Source organism: Lithobates pipiens, unplaced genomic scaffold, assembly GCF_037356315.1.
Source record: "Lithobates pipiens isolate NorthernLeopardFrog02 unplaced genomic scaffold, aLitPip1_a1.2 Scaffold_22, whole genome shotgun sequence".
Classification (NCBI taxonomy): Eukaryota; Metazoa; Chordata; class Amphibia; order Anura; family Ranidae; genus Lithobates; species Lithobates pipiens.
This window is the reverse complement of record NW_027507784.1, coordinates 295,668,524-295,686,929: the sequence shown is the minus strand read 5'-3', so window position 1 is coordinate 295,686,929 and position 18,406 is coordinate 295,668,524. Positions and strand designations below refer to the sequence as shown.

The 18,406-nt window shown below is 42.2% G+C and overlaps 1 protein-coding gene across 1 annotated transcript in view; it reads left to right on the top strand.

The window, feature by feature from the left end:
• Positions 1–1,024: 1,024 nt before the first annotated feature.
• Positions 1,025–18,406, top strand: part of LOC143924737 (heparan sulfate glucosamine 3-O-sulfotransferase 2-like) — a 100,629-nt gene continuing 83,247 nt past the window's right edge. The window contains exon 1 of the mRNA XM_077449173.1: positions 1,025–1,733. Coding sequence (XP_077305299.1) covers positions 1,213–1,733 — 521 coding nt within the window. The 5' untranslated portion in view covers positions 1,025–1,212. The remainder of the gene's footprint in view (positions 1,734–18,406) is intronic.

Genomic DNA, 18,406 nt, shown 5'->3' with positions numbered 1-18,406 from the left:
GGGTCCTCTCTTTGGTATGAAAAGCAGAGCACAGGTCTGGGGGTCCCCTCTGTGGTATGACAAGCAGGGCACAGATCTGGGGGTCCCCTCTATGATATGACAAGCTGCACAGCTCTGGATAGGCTTTGTGTGATATACCAAGTAGGTCTGTATGCGATATACCAGGCAGGGTATATATTTGGGTGCTGTGTGTGTGATATACCAGGCAGGGTATATATCTGGGGTGCTCTCTATGTGATATAGCAGACACGTTATATATCTGGGGTGCTCTCTATGTGATACACCAGGGGTGATCTCTGTGATATACCAGATAGGGTATATATCTGGGGGCTCTCTATGTAATATACAAGGCAGAGTACATATCTGGAACGCTCTGTATGTGATATAGCAGGCAGGGCATATATCTGGGGTGCTTTGTAGGTGATATACCAGCAGGGTATATATCTGGGGTGCTCTGTATGTGATATAGCAGGCAGGGGACATATCTGGGGTGCTCTATATGTATACCAGGCAGGGGACATATCTGGGGTGTTATATATGTGATATACCAGGCAGGGGACATATTTGGGTGCTCTGTATGTGATATACCAGGCAGGGGACATATCTGGGGTGCTCGCTATGTGATATACCAGGCAGGAGAAATATCTGGGGTGCTCTATGATATAACAGGCAGGGGACATATCTGGGGTGCTTGCTATGTGATATACCAGGCAGGAGAAATATCTGGGGTGCTCTGTATGTGTTATACCAGGCAGGGGACATATCTGAGGTGCTCTCTATGTGATATACCAGGCAGGAGAAATATCTGGGGTGCTCTGTATGTGATATACCAGGCAGGGGACATATCTGAGGTGCTATATATGTGATATATCAGGCAGGCAGGGGACATCTCTGGGGTGCTCTGTATGCGATATACCAGGCAGGGTATATATCTAGGGTGCGCTCTATGATATACAAGGCAGGGTAGACATCTGGGTGCGCTGTGTGCTGTGGCAGGCAGTGTCAGGGCACTGTACCCAGCTCGGTGTGTGTGCCCCGTAGTCGAAGCAGGGTGGGGGGATCCGGTGAGCCCTCCCTCCCTCCTCCAGCAGCTGATCTCAGACGGAGGGGGTGTGCCAGTCATCAGTGCCGGGCTCTGCCTGCAGCTTTACCGGGACAGTCACACATGCAGGAGCCCGGAGGGGCCACGATGTGGCCCCTGTGCATGGAGTCATGGCACCCAGAGTGAGCCCCCGAAGGGCCAGGAGATACCTCTTCCTATGTACCCTCTGCCTGTCCTGCACCCTCCTCTGCTACAACCTGCTCCTCCGGGGACACTCCAGCATGCACAGCCGAGGCTACCAGCAACTCAGCTGCCCACCTTACCCTCCGATCATGGGGGGCAAGAAACTCCTGCAGAAGATGCCCCTCTGCCAACCCTCCGGAGCTATTGCCACCTCCCCCAGCACCGATCTACCGTACACTGAGTGGACTGGCAGGAACCATACTGAACCCTCCCAAATAACGGGCACCCCTCCAAAACCCAGCCAGCACCACACTCACCCCCCTGCCAACAGCACCACTGCCCTCCGCTACGGGCACAAGAGGCTCCCCCAGGCCATCATCGTAGGGGTTAAAAAAGGTGGCACCAGGGCAGTGCTGGAATTTATTAGGGTGCACCCCGAGGTGAGAGCCATGGGCACTGAACCCCACTTCTTCGATAGGAACTACGAGAAGGGACTGGACTGGTACAGGTAAGGGCACTGCCAGGCTCCCTATTATTTCATAAACCATCCATTCATTGTAATATACAGATAGTAGCCAGGAATTACTCATTACAGTCACTGATCAGCCACTAAAAGCATTCCAGCTTGTCTATTGTATCATTTAAGGCTGCGTCTATATGATAAATGTTACATGTCTTTCAATATGTAAATATTTATTGCTTGAATTGCTACTTTGTTCATTAAACTCTGAAATCCAATGTACATTCACCTATAAATATTGTAGAAATTGCCATTTGGAAAGAAAGGAGGGAATGGGCACTGATGGCACAAGAGATAACAGATAATGTTAGGACACCAAGACTGGAGGAGTCACACATTGGCATCATAAGCCCCGTTTTTATTATAGCATGGGCAAGGGTTAGCCCAAAATGTTGCAACCAAATAGATTTCTATAGAAAGGACCAACATCTTTAGGCAAAGTGTTGGAAGCCACACCAGCCAATCAAATGTTGGTTTTCATTTTTCTCTTTGCTCTAAGCTGATTGATTTGGGTGATATGGGTTACTGCTAACTATAAGTACATCATGTTACATCCTATATAAAGAAGATCTGGTTATTATATTCTATAATTGGGCAGTGTATATAGGTCGAATATGTTATATAGGAATGCCTTACAGAGTGATATTGAAAATATCTAATTAATTATTAGGCTCTATAATTGGGCAGTATATAGGTCTAATATGTTACATAGGAAGCCTTACAGAGTGCCAATAATTAGGTCTAATAAATTATATAGATAGACTTAAAGAGTGATATAGAAAATATATAATTATGATATAACTGCCCAAGTATAAAGGTATAATATAAGAAGTCCTGAAGAGTGATATGGAAAAGATCTGATTATTATGTGCTATATCTGGCCAGTATAAAGGTATAATATATGATATAAGAAGTCCTAGAGAGTGATATGGAAAATATTTGATTGGTATGTTCTTTAATTGGCCAGCATAGGTCCACTATGTTATACAAGAAGCCTTAATGAGTAGTAAAAATCTTCAGGAATGGTCAGAACATTCTCAGCAGATTGGACAGTTTCTGACCCAGGTGAAAAAAAAGGGATGAGTTTGTTATAATATATTATATAAAAAACCTTAAAAGTGATATGGAAAATATTAGATTAGTTGGACAGCATAGGTCTAATATGTTATATAAGAAGTCTTGCAGAGTAGTGAAAATCTTTAGACTTGGTCAGAGAATTTTTAGCAGGCTGGACAGTTTCTGACCCAGGGACGAGTTTGTACTGTGGAAGAAAATACTGTCAAAAGAGAAATGTGTTTAGCAGCATGCATTCATTGCCAAACTGGTTTGAGAACAGAGTTTGCCATAATCAAGAAAATATTTTTTTTATATATAAATGGTCCATGTATGGGTACAAACACATTTTATTTTTAATATAGCACCAACATAGTCCTTCGTCTTTTACATGCTACACAGAACCATATTAATAAATCCCTGCCCCAAATGAGTTTACAGTCTAATGCAGCTATTATCAACCAAGGTTCCTCCAGAGGTTGCTTGCTAGGACTTCCTTGAGCTGTGGTTAATTGACTTTACATCTGGTGGTCCCTGCATAGTTCTGGGTACCATGTTACTTGGCAGAGTCAGCTGCATGGCTCCAATGCTTTTGAGCTGTCTATTAGCCCTTGTACACACGGTCAGACATTCCGACAACAAAATCCGTCGTATTTTTTTCAACGGATTTTGTCCGAAACTGATGTTGCATGTTGCATATACACGGTCGGACAAAGTTGCCTGAAAATCTTCTTGTTCAGAACGTGATGGCGTTCGTTCGTTACGATGGGACTAAGTTGTGGCTAGTAACCAATAGCTTTGGTCTCGTAATTTGATCTGAGCATGCGTGGCACTTTGTCCGATTGGAATTCTCTACAATCGGACAAAGTCCGATCGGATCATGTTGTTGGACAATTTTATATCCAGTTCTCAAACTTTGTTGGTCAGACATTCCGACAGAAAAAGTCAGATGGAGCCCACACACGGTCGGATTATCCGACAACATGGTCTGATCGGACCTTTTCCATCGGAATTTCCGACTGCGTGTACAGGGGCTAAGAGGTGCATTTAGACAACAACAGTAAGAGGGGGGGCATTCTTTCCATTGATCACCTATGTAAGGAATGTTTTTCCCACTCACGCCCGAATAATCAATTTTAGCAAAGATTCCTGGAGACTTGAAAATTATTTCCAGTGTTCCTCTGGTGTAAATCGGTTGAGAAGGGCTGGTCTAACAACCTTACCCAAGTGACCCCAAAAATACTTTGAGTATCCAGTCATATACCAAATCAAAATGTTGCAGTGCTTTATAGAATATATAATTTTCATCATCAAAGCTTCACTCTAATAAGCCTAGTGCTGTTTGAAGGCACACACGTCCTAGATTTAGGAAAAAACTGGTTAACCTTCCTACCTGGCTATGGAAGAAACCCATAGAACTAGGAGGCAACCTGGGCACACACAGGGAGAACATTAACACAGCATATAGAGAGTTTACCATTGCCCATTATCTACTCATAGATATCTCACTGTCCCAAAATGAGGACTACATGCTTAGGTATGCTTAGGTTGCGCAGCCTATTGCATTAGGAAGTACACCCCAAAATTTTAACACACATGCATGCATGCATGCATATTATATATATATATATATATATATATATATATATATATATATATATATATATATATATATATATAAAATTATACAGGATTTATATAGAGCCAACAGTTTACGCAGCGCTTTACAATATACAAGGGAGACAATACAGTTATAATACAATAAAATACAAGATGATTAAGAGGGCCCTACGCAGAAGAGCTTAAAATCTAATATTTATATATATATATATATATATATATATATATATATATATATATATATATATATATATATATATATATATATATATATATATATATATATATATATACATACATATATACATACACACACAGACACCTGTTAAATAAATGTAAACATTTTAAAATGTAGTAGGGTAGTGGATGGTGTCAGAAGAGCAGTAGGCATGTCAGTAGGGCAGAGGTTGCTGTCAGTAGTTATTTATTGTTATTATTTTATTTTTGTATAATTTTTTTACAATTTTATTTATATTTTATTATTATTTTTTACAATTTTTTAGTAGGAGCTTTGGGAAAATATCAGCAGGGGGAATATGCACCGTGGGTGATTAGGATGTGTCCAGGCACACCCGGCACACCCCCTGCACACACCTATGGCTACATGGTGCATGGTGCTATATATACAGTTTTATTGGGGCATCCAGTATCTCTTTTCACATTCCTCTTGTCATTTTGTTCTTTAAAGCTTTTAGGAGCTACTGAAATGTTAACCGACACATTTTACAACTCCTATTACAAATACAAATCATTTAATATGACTGCAAGTGGTTACCTAGAAGCCTTGCAATGCCGCACAAACAGCACCGATCAGCTGATAATAAATGATGAATTGCAATAATGTGGATGTGCTGGAGGATATACCTGCAGTGACTTCACCCCAAATACAATCACCATGATGTGTCCCAGCAGCAAAGTCCAGGATCACTGGAGATCTCTGTTTTATATAAATGGATAATAGACCCATGTCTTGAACAGAATAAAATAGGAAGCACTTAAAGAGGAAGTAAACCCTTCCAAACAACTTGGACCTATAGGTAAGCCTAGATTAAGGCTTACCTATAGGTCCAAGCAATATCTCCTAAACCTATATGGTTTAGGAGATATTTGCCCGAAAATGGGCACCGCTGTCTACGGCGCATGCGCCGTAGACAGCGGCGCGCATGCGCACTAAATGCGGCAAATCCAAGAATGGATTTGCCAAATTTGTCGACTCCCGTGCGCATGCGCAGGAGTGACGTCATCGCGGCCTCGCCGTATGACAGCGGCGGAGCTGCGAGGCGCGACTCCCGTGCACATGCGCGGGAGTGACGTCATCGCGGCTTCGCCGCTGTCATTGGTCGGAGCTGCGAGACGCCACCAGCAAGATGGACGCGGCGGACTACAGGGATCAGCGGCGACTTCGCTGGCTCCTGTGTCAGGTAAGTGACACATAATGAGCTACTATGCGATGCATAGTAGTCCATTATGCTTTACCTTTGCAGGGAAAAAAAGAGGAAGTAAACCCATCAGGGTTTACTTCCTCTTTAAGTACTTTGTACTGTGTGAATCCAAGCACATAATTCCTTCCTTTTCCTAAATCATCATATTCTATACAATTATTAATGACCGTGTCTATTCAGTGTGAACAATAACAATTTCTATGTCCTAGAATCACCTTTCACAATTAGAATTATGTGCTGTATAGCTGAAGTCATAATTCCACCTTTCACAGGTTGCCATCAGTTGGCAATTAATTTACACTTTAAATGAATGTATGGAAATATGCATAGGATTTTTACACTTTAGCTTAGTTCTATGTATTTGTGCACATACACAGCCACGCACATTATTATACAATACATATACACTTACCAACCACTTTATTAGGTACACCTGTTCAATTGCTTGGTAACACAAATTGCTAATCAGTCAATCACATGGCAGAAACTCAATGCATTTAGACATCTAAACGTGGTGAAGACGACTTGCTGAAGTTCAAACCGATCATCAGAATGGAGAAGAAAGGGGATTTACAGTGGATATTAAAAGTCTACACACCCCTGTTAAAATGTCAGGTTTCTGTGATGTAAAAAAATGAGAAAAAGCTAAATCATTTCAGAGCACTTTGTGACCTATAAACTGCACAACTCAATTGAAAAACTGAAATCTTTTGGATGGAGGGAAGTAAAAATAAAAAAACAAAAGTAATATGGTTGCATAAGTGTGCACACCCTCTTATAACTGGGGATGTAGCTGTGTTCATAATTAAGCAATCACATTCAAACTCATGGGAAATAGGTATATATATATATATATATATATATATATATATATATATATATATATATATATACACACATACACACACACATACATACAGTAGCTATAAAAAGTCTACACACCCCTGTTAAAATTTCAGGTTTCTTTGTAACAAACAGAACTTTTTCCACCTATAAACTGTACTACTGTACTGTACAACTTGAAAAACAAGCTGAAAACAAAGCAACCACATTCAAACTCATGTTAAATAGGAGTCAGTACACATCCATCATTTAAAGTGCCTCTGATTAACCTCAAATAAAGTTCAGCTGTTCTAGTAGGTCTTTCCTGACATTTTCTTAGTTGCATCCTACAGCAAAAGCCACGGTCCGCAGAGAGCTTCCAATGCATCAGAGGGATCTCATTGTTGAAGGGTATCAGTCAGGAGAAGGGGACAAAAGAATTTCCAAGGCATTAACTATGGTATGGAACACAGTGAAGACAGTCATCATCAAGTGGAGAAAATATGGCACAACAGTGACATTACTAAGAACTCCATATTGCTGAAAAGAAGAGAAGAAAACTAGTCAGGGAGGCTGCCAAGAGGCCTACAGCAACATTGAAGGAGCTGTAGGAATATCTGGCAAGTACTGGCTGTGTGGTACATGTGACAACAAACTCCCGTATTCATCATATGTCTGGGCTATGGGGTAGATTGTCAAGACAGAAGCCTTTTCTTGCGAAGAAAAACATCCAAGACCAGCTAAATTTTGCAAAAACACATCTGAAGTTTCCTAAAAGCATATGGGAAAATATGTTATTGGTCTGATGAAACCAAGGTTGAACTTTTTGGCCATAATTTCAAAAGATATGTTTGGCGCAAAAACAACACAGCACATTACCAAAAGAACATTATACCCACAGTGAAGCATGGTGGTGGCAGCATCATGCTTTGGGGCTGTTTTTCTTCAGCTGGAACAGGGGCCTTATTCAAGGGAGGAATTATGAACAGTTCCAAATACCAGTCAATATTGGCACAAAACCTTCAGGCTTCTGCTAGAAAGCTGAACATGAAGAGAAACTTCATCTATTAGCATGACAATAACCCAAAGCATCCATCCAAATCAACAAAGGAATGGCTTCACCAGAAGATTAAAGTTTTGGAATGGCTTAGCCAGAACCCAGACCCGAATCCTATTGAAAATCTGTGGGGTGATCTGAGGAGGGCTATGCACAGGAGATGCCCTCACAATCTGACAGATTTGGAATGTTTTTGCAAAGAAGAGTGGCCAAATATTGCCAAGTCAAGATGTGCCATGCTGATAGACTCATACCCCTAAAGACTGAGTGCTGTAATAAAATCAAAAGGTGACAAAGTATTAGTTTAAGGGTGTGCACACTTATGCAAACATATTATTAAATTTTTTTTTTATTTGTTTACTTCCCTCCACCTAAAAGATTTCAGTTTGTTGTTCAACTGAGTTGTACAGTTTATAGTTCACATTAACCACTAGCCGCCCATCGGCCGTCATTATACGGCGGCAGGTAGGCTCTCTCCTGCATATCGCCGTAGCTGTACTTTGGGCCTTTAAACAGCTATAGCAGGCGTGCGTATGCCCACTGCACGGTGGGTGACCCGATGCACGTGGCCAGAGGTCGTGAACGCAGGCACGAGAGCCAGAACGGGCATTTGTGTGTGTAGACACACAAATCCCTGTTCTGTCATGAGAGGAGAGACAGATCGTCTGCTCCTACTAAGTAGGAACAGCGATATGTCTCCTGCTCTAGTCAGTCCCTTCCCCCCCACAGTAAGAAACACAAACGAGGGAACAAATTTAACTCCTTGATTGCCCCTAGTGTTAACCCCTTCCCTGACAGTGACATTTACACAGTAATCATTTTTATAGCACTGATCACTGTATGTATCGATGGTCCCAAAAATGTGCCAAAAAAGTGTCCCAATCTGTCCGCCGCAATGTCACAATCCTAAAAACATCGCAGATCACCGCCATTACTAGTAACAAAAAATATATATATAAAAATGCCATGAATCAATCCCCTATTTTGTAGATGCTGTAACTTTTGCGCAAACCAATCGATTTTTTTTTTAGCAAAAATATGTAGAAGAATATACATCGGCCTAAACTTTTTTTTTTTTAATTTGGGGATATTTATTATAGCAAAAACTAAAAAAATAGTTGTTTTTTTTTTTCAAAATTGTTGCTTTTTTTTTTTGTTTATAGGGCAAAAAATAAAAACCGCAGTGTTGATCAAATACCACCAAAAGAAAGCTCTATTTGTGGGGAAAAAAGGACGATGATGTGCGGTTGGCAGTGCCACATGCCTCTCTGCTCTCCAGAGGCACACTGCTTAGTTTGGGGTTGTGAGTGAGAGCGAGCCAGGTGAAGGATAGCTGAGGGCTGCCTCATAAGAAGGTGGATCCAATATGCCGATAATCATCAATACCTAGACACCTCAGCCCTTGCAGTTACTGTCCCCCTCCTCAGCCTTCCCTTAAAAAATATTTCTCCCGGGCTTCCTTTGCCCTCCACTAACATCTCTCTTTGACCATCTTGCCCCCTCATTTATAAACATCCTGGCCACTTTGCCACCCTACTGACAGCACATTGCTTTATGCATACCTCCCAACCATCCCAGAATAGGTGGGATTGTCCCAAGATTTCATTTAAATCCCGGGATCCCTCAGATCCAGCCTAAATCTCAGGGCCCAGTGCCAGAAGGAGTTCTGGCACTGGGCTCCACTAATCCCCCAGATCTGATCTGGATCTGATCTCCTGCAGTGCAGCTGGCTCTCTTCCTCTGCCGACCCCCCCCCCCCCACCATGGGCTGCGTGGCAGGGGAATGCACAGTGTCTGCACCCAGTATCCCCCCCCCCCCGCACCACCACTCTAATTTCCATCCCCCTGTGTGCCTCACCCACTGTTCCAATCCCCCTGTGTGCCCCCCAACGCAGCATTGACGGCTCTCCTCCTCTCCCTCCTGCAAGCTGCAGCTGCTGCTGTGGTGCTATGGAGCACAGGAGAATTGAGTTCAGGATGGAGAGTGGAGGGATCGGTAAATATGTCATATTTACTGGCCCCTTCCTTTCTTAAATTGTTACCGACTGCCAGTGGTGGTGCATCCATAAGGGCACACGGACGCTGCCCCCTTTCTCCAGCCACCCCTCTGTCACCAATAGATAGATTCATGCATTGCGCTGCCACCCCCTATTCAGGTGCCAGCCCCTTTTCGGGTGCCGGGTGACTGAATTACAGCGGCGGGGTATTTTTTTTTAAGCACCCGATTAGAGCCATAGGCTTGAATAGGTGTAAAAAAAGGCAAAGTTCACTCAGCTGTGTTAGAAAAGGGAAGAAATATTCACCCTCCTAACACTGAACAGCCTTGCCGCCAGTCAGGTGCTCGGGTCTGTTACCCATCACCTGATTGCCTGAAAGGACAGGCGCTGTGATTAGATGCATATCAGGTGTCCATCACCGTCGTCACCCACTGCCCCACGAGACAGGGTAAGTACTGGGCAGACGAAGGGCGGGGTTGGCATAGTGGCAGTATTTGATGGCACAGTGGGAGCATTTGATGGACACAGTGGGAGCATATGATGGGCACAGTGGGAGCATATGATGGGCACAGTGGGAGCATATGATGGGCACAGTGGGAGCATGTGATGGGCACAGTGGGAGCATATGATGGGCAAAGAGGCTGCGTTTGATGGGCACAGTAGTGGCATTTGATGGGCACAGTGAATTCGTTTGATGGCACAGTGGCTGCATTTGATGGGCACAGTGGCTGCGTTTGATGGGCACAGTGGCAGAAATTTATGGGCACAGTGGCTCCATCTGATGATACAGAGAGGCTGCAATTGATGTTTTTTTTTTTGTTTGTTTGCCCCCCCAAAAAAAACATTTTGAGCACCAGCCGCCACTGCTAATTGCTCCAAAATTGTGTTTACTAGTGAATTTAATTAGTGAATGAACAAGAGTCTCTGTACAGAGAGCTTTTTATTCATTCACTGTCCAGTGAAGCTGAGGCTGCAGAGAAAAGGACTGAGGAATCTCTGTCCTCAGTCCATTTCTCTGTCTCAAAAGTGAGATGTTTAACCAAAACCCAACAGTAGGGCTGTTAAAAATGTAAAAAAAAAAAATAGATAATTAAGGGTTTGTTCACATTTTGGTCTTTGGTCACTTTTGGTCAATCAATATTCAGATTGCTCTTCAGAGAGCATTTGAAAGGTGATAAGGTGTTGTATCACCTCTTCAACCCTGCACTAGACTAGCATGCTGCAACCAAAGTTGTAGGGAGTGTGCCGAGCAGCGCCATTCACTTGAATGGGCCACGTTCAACAGAGGGTATAATGCATGCTGTAGCTGTGAAGCAAAGCATTGTGGCCACATTATGTTTACATCCCCAGGTACTGCCTCTGCTGCTAAAGAGGGTAGCGGTAGAAGCACCCAGGATATGCCCGACAGTCCCCTCCTGGCCATCATAATGTAACCACACCCACTTTTTGCCACAGCTTCCCCCATGGTCCGGTGTCGGTAATCCTCTTTAAACATCACTTTTCCCATTTACTCTGAGCTCAGAACTGACCAGAGTTAATGTCATTCAATAAGTGGCATTCAGTCCTGGTAGAATGCCCGCCACTCTGTGTAGTATAAGAGAAACCTGCCATGATGTCACTGGACCAGCTAGAAAACGTTACCCCGTTTCCCCCCAAAATAAGAACTAGCGTGACTGTTTGTAATGGCTGCAATATAAGCCCTACCCCCCAAATAAGCCCTAGTTAAAGTCCTTGTAGGTCTTATTTTCAGGGTAGGGCTTATTTTCGGGGGAAACAGGGTATATATATAGATGGAGAGGCATTTAAATGCTGGCGTTCTTTAAGAATACCAATGAGAATGTCTGTACTTATTAAATGAGGCAAAGAGAACTGTAAAAAGTGAAGCGGCCAGAAACAACCAATTAGAAATCATCTGCCATTATTTTAACTGCTATAAACTGATAAAACTGAAATTTTAAAGGCCGATTTGGGTTATTAGACTTTGGCATTGTTGCGCATTGCACAACTTTATTAGAGGAAACCTGCTGACAAAAATATGGGGGCTGCCATTGCTGACTTCTGAAAATTGTAGTTGCCTGGCCGTCATGCTGATCTAATAACTTCTGTCATTTTGTGAGTTGCTGGCCAGGAAAAGTATTCCGATCAGGAGTTCTGACTTCACCAGCTGCATGCTTGTTTCGGGCCAGTAACTAAGATGTATTAAAGTCAGAGAATTAGAGTAAGTACAAGGCCGCTAACATTTTTAGAAAGAGGAAGTACCGCTGTTATTTTTAATAAATTCACATTAATTTGTATTATTTTTATATCTGCGTGGAGTTCAGAGACTTAAGTCATCAGACCATTCACTTTTTTTAAATCTTCCCACATACAATGTTATAGACACTTTCCAAAGCCTCGTACACACGATCGGACTTTCCGATGGGAAATGTGTGGTGTCAGGCTGTTGGCGGAAAAACTGGTGTGTATGCTTCATTGGATAATTGTTGTCGGATTTTCCGCAGACAAATGTTGGATGGCAGGTTTTCAAATTTTCCGGGAGCAAATGTCTGTTGTCGGATTTTCCGAGCGTGTGTCCGTCGGACAAAAATTCAAAGTACAAACACGCTTCTTGCATGTAACAGAAAAATGTAAAGCCTCGTACACGCGATCAGATTTTCCATTGAGAAATGTGTGATGACAGGCTGTTGGTTGTTTGGAACTTAACCAAAAAGCGCATTCTATGCATCCAAAAATGTAGAAAATATACCAAATCAAATCATTATTCAATGAAAAAAATAACGTCAAAGCAATAACTCCAAGGCCAATAATAAATAACATGTTATTTCCTCCACAACACGTTATCTGATTCCACAACATGGCTGGTTGACGAACAGCCTTCTGGAAACTAACTGAAAAGCGCAAAATAAAAAGTGTGAAATGAAAAGCGCGAATCAACACTCCCCAAACTTCCACTAACAAGAAATTAGCAGAAGGAGCCCAAAAGGTGGCGCTAAAGAGCTGAAAAACAACGTAGTACGTCACTACGTTCGTATTTGTTGGCGAAAAATTGTGTGCCGTGTGTATGCAAGACAAGTTTGGGCCAACGCCCTTCGCACAAAAGTACACGGTTTTGTTGGCCAACAATCTAATCGTGTGTACGAGGCTTAAGAGATAATTCACACCAGCCACTGCATTACAATGCAATGACTGGTGGGGCAGTGCGGTCTGGTGGGACCACTGCAGTGCAGATGCACCAATCTCAGTACATTGCATTGTTCACCTTTTTTTTTTTTTTTTAAACCACTTCCATACCGGGCCAATTCTATCATTCCTCTCCTACATGTCAAAAATCATCATTTATTTGCTAGAAAATTGCTCAAAACTCCCAAACATTATATATATATATATATATATATATATATATATATATATATATATATATATATATATTTAGCATAGACCTTGGAGAATAAAATAGTGATCATTGCAATTTATTATGTCACACTGTATTTGTGCAGCAATTTTTCAAACAGTTTTTATGGAAAAAAAAAACAAAGCACAATATTTACCCCAATTTTTTTGTATAATGTGAAAGATGAAGAACTCAGACGCTTTTCGACCTTTAACAGTAGAGCTCTACTCAAAACGGGGAATCTTTCTCCTTTTTTGACACTTTTTTTTCAATTTAAACATCCCTTGTAATAGGAATAAGGCATGGAAAGTCCTCTTTATGGAGACATCTGGCATCAATGAAACCCCAGATATCTCCTCTACCCTGGAAGGCATGAGATCAAAAAAAATAAATAAAAATCGATCTCTGCTTTCTGGGTAAAAAAATTTCCGCAGATCTGCCCACGATTTGACAGGGCTGAGGTGTGAATGACAAAACGCGGGACTCGCATTCGAGTTGCCATTCATTTGCTTCTGAAGTATTTTTTGCCGACATGCGTCCTGTGATGTGGGTTGCCACAATTGCAGCACGTTTTATAGTGTGACAATCGTGGCAGACCCACACCGCGATTTGAGTCAATCAAATTATTGGCATCTCGAATGCTAGTCTATATTTTGTCATTCACACCTTGGCGCTGTCAAATCATTGGCAGATCTGCGGCAAATCTGCCTGCGATTCAAACCGCTGTAGTGTGAATGCAACCTAATACTGTTATAACTATACAGGCATTATAACTGATTTTGCTTAGTTTAAAACATATTTCTTACCTTTTTTTACAAGGTTAAAAAGTTCTGTCTTGTGACCCTGCATCTTTTGTGATAGTGGAGGACTGGGTTAGAGGACACTGTGCAGACACACAGTATGCCTGTGTTGCACAGTCTGTTTTGAATGAGGCAAGGAGCAGGTTGTACTTGAGCAGGGGGCATGTGTAAGAGGCAGGCTGCGATTGAGAGGGTGTGTGTGTCAGCGGCAGGCTGTGATTGGTCAGGGGGCATGGTCGCTGAACAAACTACCAAATACAGACATGCGGTGTGTCTGCACAGTGTCCTGTACCTCTGAAAAGCCAGTCAATGGGAGAAAACTGACGGCACAAGAATAGATCTGCTTCTGTGCATTGAGTGGTCAGTTTAAATCAAGGAAGAAAGAAAACTGGCAAGACCAGCCAGGTACTTTAGATGGAAGAAGTAAATGAAAATGATAGAAACTATGATTTATAAAATACACAAATGTGAATACTCACCTAGAAAAAATAAATATTTAGAGTAACATACTTTAACCCCTTCGCATCTATCTAAGGGTAAAACAAATGTTAATGCCTAGGCACAAAGTTTTGCAACTTTGACATGTGTTAGTAAAAACTGGGCATATCACAACTACTTTGTGCACCCAGGTGGATTATACCACGTGTTTTTCAGGACAAATTAAACTTTCATTTGGTGGTAAATGGTGATGATTTTTTTTTATTATCAAAAGGAAAACTGGCCCAAAATAGTAAAAAAAAAATTTTTTTTTTTTAAATGTAGCTGTATATTTCTTGCTACTACCATAACCTCCCACCAAAGTACAACCCAAAATTAATTCTGCTCCTGACAATCGCAGTGACACCACATATGTGTATGTCAATGGTTGTTTATACCCATAGTACAGCCCAGAAACAATAGAGCGCATTTTGCTTTTTTTTTTATCCTAATTTAAATGTACTGATACTGACACTGATACTAATTAAAAAAAAATCATGCCCCAAAAAAATACTGGCATGACCTTTACCTTTGACCCTGACCTTGACTCAAAAACTAACCCTGGCACTGACCTAGATCAAACCTTGATTTATGTATTTTTTGTATTGTATTTTATTTTATTATTATTTTTTACACACAGTTGTTTTTTTTTTCTCTCTGCAAGGACAGAGAGAGAGAGAGATACAATGTATCTCTCTACTCCATTCAGAGAGAGAAAACACAGGGGCGGCTTCACATTGACTGATCACAGTCAAGAGGCTATCACAGCGATCAGGTGACCTGAAATCAGGTGTTCCGGGTCCGATCGTTAGTATAGGGCCTGGGGCTCTTGTGAGACCCTGGTCTCTGTGCTGGGTCCTGCAGCACGTTACCAGCACAATGACAGATACGCAAATATGCGACCCCGCAGAAAAAAGCCAAACCCAGTGGGGGGCGCATATTTGCGTATGCTCGGCGCCAAGCAAATAACGTATTGTATACATTATTTATCTTTAAAAGCCTCCCTTGTGTAGATATCCAGAAGCTCTTGGTTTCGATGTCCACAGCCAGGCCCACTACTAAGGCAGTGCAGCTGCACTCCCTATACCGGGCCCAGGTCCCATCAATTCAAAAGGGGGGGGGGCAGGCTGGTACTGCCTTATTGAGAGGCGGGGCAAGGTAGCTGGGCCAGCACAGACTGATTAGAAACTCCCAGAAGAGAGGGATATGACCTTCAAGGAGGGAGGGGGCAGTGCGAGGGAATTGACTCTTCCTGGAGTAGTCCAATGTTCTAGTATGTTCAAAGGCACATTGCAAGTGAATCATTTATGGAGAGAAAAAACACTGCAAGTATGCATTTAAGAGTTTTCTGCACTTTTACTTGCAAGTCTTGGGGACTATCTACCCCTGGAGATGTGGCAGCTTATATGGTCGCAGGCCTCTAAAAGCTCTATCTGCACGCTCTACAAAGAAAACCAATACAAGATTGGTACCAATCCCCTGACCTGCTCCACTACATATACCCCTCTGCCAACCCCCGCTGTTGACACTGTTGTAAAGATGTGCGGACGCTATATTATACCTATTGGACCTGCCCTCTGATCGCCCCCTACTGGCAGACAGTGCACTCCTCACTCCACTCCATCTTTGGTTCCTGGGTGACGTTCAACCCTAAAACTTTCCTCCTGGGCCTCCCAACCCCCTTTTTTTCTAAACTGTCTAAAAGGCTCTTGGGCCTAGGTGCTAACAGCTGCGTGATGTTTGGTAGACCCTAAATGGAAAAGGAGGGAATCCCCCTCATTGTTTGAACTGTACTCCAGGATCAGAGATGTTAAACAGATGGAATATCTGACGGCTTCCCTAAATAATACCCTCGATACACACAATCGAGTGTGGGAGCTGTGAGATATGTTGGAGGCCCCTATAACCTGATATCCTGATGAACCTCAATTTAGGGAAGGTGGCATGTGGTTGGTGTCCACGGGCGGTGAAGAGGTCCTAGGGTGGGGTGGTTGTCCTCTTCTATCTTTTCTCCCCCACTACTCTCTATCTGGCCATTTCAGCTCTCTCTTGTTTTCCTGATTCTCTCTAACCCTCTCAATATATTTCCCGTCTCCTTCAATCGCAAACACGCAGTTTTGCAGTTTAGACTCTATTGTGATAGAGCAGTTCCGATTCTTACTCAATCTGATGTTACCATATACTGTCTATATGATTTGCATGTCTTAATCAAGTTTTATCGCTGGCAATAATGTATGTAGACAACTTGCCAGATCTTTGCTTTCGACAACAATAATCTTTTTATATTTTCTGTTGAAAAACCAATAAAAATAAATAAATAAATACTTTTATATTTATATTTTATAAAAACGTAAAATGTTCCTGCCCTTCTTTAGTGATTCGGCATCCCACAGTGGGCAGTTAGGGGATACAAACCATACCAGCCCATAGAAGCAGTGTGTCTGAGATTTGTAATAGGGACATTCTGACAGAGGCGCAGACGATGTTGGCACTACACAGAAATCATTTTCCTGAAACTCATGAATTCCTGTCCAAGGGTGGTAGAGAGAACACGATTTTTCTCACTTGCACTTATTAGATTAAGTCAAAAAAAAAAAAAAAAATCACAGACTAAATATAGTATGTGGATTCACAAGTCTAGTTCAGTTAGATAAAAAGAAAAGGTGAAGGTGCTAAAATTAAAAAAATACACGCTGGGTTAATGATAATGAGACTAGTATGTCACCTGACCGTCGGGAGCTCATACCGTTCTCGTACCTCTGCCAGTATTAACCACTTCCCACCCAGGCCAATTCTGACATTTCTCTCCTACATGTAAAATTCATCATTTTTTTTGCTAGAAAATTACATAGAACCCCTAAGCATTATATATGTTTTTTTTTTTTTTTTTAGCAAAGACCCTAGAGAATATAATGTTGGTCATTGCAAATTTTTATCTCGCACGGTATTTGCACAGCAATTTTTTTTCGAACATGTTTTTTATGGAAAAAAAAATGTTTTATGCATTAAAAAAACCATTAAAATTAACACAATTTTTTACATAATGTGAAAGATGAAGTCCCGCTGAGTATATAGATACCTAACATGTCACGCTTCAAAATTCCACACACTCGTGGAATGGCACCAAACTTTGGTACTTTAAAATCCCCATAGGCGAAGCTTTCAATTTTTTTACGGATTACATTTTTTTTAGTTATAGAGGAGATCTAGGGCTAGAATTATTGCTCTCGCTCTAACGTTTGCGGCGATACTTCACATGTGTGGTTTGAACACCGTTTTCATATGTGGGCGGGACTTACGTATGCGTTCGCTTCTGCGTGCAAGCACATGGGGACAGGGATGAGTGAGTTTGGGGTGGAGGTACTTGACTGGCCTGCACAGAGTCCTGACCCCAACCCGATAGAACACCTTTGCGATGAATTAGCATGGAATGAATGAATGAATGAAATACTTGTATAGCGCACAATGCGAACTGAATCGCCTCTAGGCGCATGGAGACTGCAAGCCAGGCCTTCTTGCCCAACATCAGTGTCTAACTTTACAAAATGCGTTTCTGGAAGAATGGTCAAACATTCCCATAGACACACTCCTAAACCTTGTAGAAAGCCTTCCCAAAAGTGTTGAAGCTGTTATAGCTACAAAGGGAGGGCCTACTCAGTTTTTAACCCTATGGACTGAGACTGAGATGCCATTAAAGATTAAAGCCCCCCCCCCCCCCCCGCACACACACACACACACACACACACACACGCTAAACCACATCAAATAGTGGGTGTGGTCAGATTTCACCACTAACATTGGGAGGGCCTTAAAGGGGCATCACATATCAGTAGTGCATTACAGTGTATGAGTGCAGAGTTCCAGGGGGCTCCCACAGAGTTCCCACTACCTGCAGAGTTCAGGGGGTGCTTTACGTGCAGTGTGCTGAGTTAAGGGGTGTGCTGCATATAGTGTGTCCAGTTCAGGAGTGCGCTGCATATAGAGTGCCGCGTTCACGAGTGC